Here is a 1,271-nt window from a genome sequence, read left to right as displayed (position 1 = left end):
AACAATGAATACAAAATGTACAGGGAAAGAAGTATGGTCTATCAGTAATTAGCCTGAGCAAAAAAGTATTGAATAGTTATAGAGGTCACGAGCAGCAGCTATTACTGTGCCGCCGGTAAATCACATTCATTCACCTACTGAGATCCAAGCCCTATAAATGCCCGATACATTTCCCTCATTAACACAATGCGGTGCTCACTAATTGTTGTCATTACATTTTCGTGAGAAAGCAAAATATTGATGATGAAAAGAGCAGCAACGGTGGTGTTTATTATTATGGTGGAGGTGGCAACCAGCATGCCAGTAACAATGGCAAATGGATGGTACACATATGCTCCCAGTCCTAGCATTGGAAGGACCCCTCCATCAAACACTACTGCACCAAAATGCCCACTTGACGCTTTGAAGCTGGGAGCCTGTGTGGATTTGCTCAATGGACTTGCTCATGTTGTTGTAGGAGATCCTGTTGCAAACAAGTGTTGCCCTGTGATTCAAGGAGTTTTGGAATTAGAGGCAGCACTATGTTTGTGTACAACAATTAGGGTTAAGCTTCTCAACCTGAGTGTAGTTCTTCCAATAGCACTGAGCCTTGTTACTTCCTGTGGAATGAGTGTTCCTCCTGGATTCCAATGCCCTAATCAGTGAGCTACTGGTTTGATTTGGTATGCCATGGTGGTTGTTGGGTGTTTCCCATTGTTGCATTTCATATAGTCTGGTTTTATATTATGTGTTAGTGAGAATAAAGCGGTTATCCGTTAGTTTTGATTGTAGTCTGTATTCATTCATTTTGCCTGTAGAAAGGATGGATGGGTTACAATGGATCAAAAGATTGTTCAAGTCTTATTCTATAATATGTTTTCTGTGTAAATAATTTATAACAATTATAAAAATAAGTAGTGATTAATGGAGAATTACTTTGGCATCAGATTTGTCTCCTTTAAAATGTTAGTTGATTATAAATGTTGTTTTCCGTACATGTAATTATGATGAATAATATTTTGGTTTTCAATTTTAAATAGTTTTATAAATATGTATTTTAGAGCTGAAAAAATATTTTAAAGAAATATATTTTAGGTTTGTTTTAGAAGATCTAATTAATTATAGGCTAAATCTTATTTAGAGATAATATTGATATACATTAAAAAGCTTTAAGATTGCTGATATCTTATAAAGAAAATTGATCAAATTAAGCATCAAGATAATGTATTGTTGATTGGAAAAAATGGTTGTAAAATAATATTGTAGATGGGTAGGGTCTCTACTTTTCTCCT

General features: G+C 34.9%; 1 protein-coding gene across 1 annotated transcript; it reads left to right on the top strand.

The window, feature by feature from the left end:
* The first annotated feature begins 202 nt into the window (after window positions 1-202).
* On the top strand, window positions 203-765 carry LOC131039665 (36.4 kDa proline-rich protein). Its single transcript, XM_057972460.2, has one exon. The coding sequence runs from the start codon at window positions 241-243 to the stop codon at window positions 643-645; it is 405 nt and encodes a 134-aa protein (XP_057828443.2). The 5' UTR covers window positions 203-240; the 3' UTR covers window positions 646-765.
* The last annotated feature ends 506 nt before the right edge of the window (window positions 766-1,271 follow it).

Source organism: Cryptomeria japonica, chromosome 5, assembly GCF_030272615.1.
Source record: "Cryptomeria japonica chromosome 5, Sugi_1.0, whole genome shotgun sequence".
NCBI classification, from domain to species: Eukaryota; Viridiplantae; Streptophyta; class Pinopsida; order Cupressales; family Cupressaceae; genus Cryptomeria; species Cryptomeria japonica.
Note: the sequence above shows the minus strand (reverse complement) of the source record. Positions and strands in the feature narration are given on the sequence as shown.

Excerpts from the sequence above, each read along its gene's own strand:
- LOC131039665 (XM_057972460.2), top strand. The coding sequence starts at position 241 with ATGATGAAAAGAGCAGCAACGGTGGTGTTTATTATTATGGTGGAGGTG.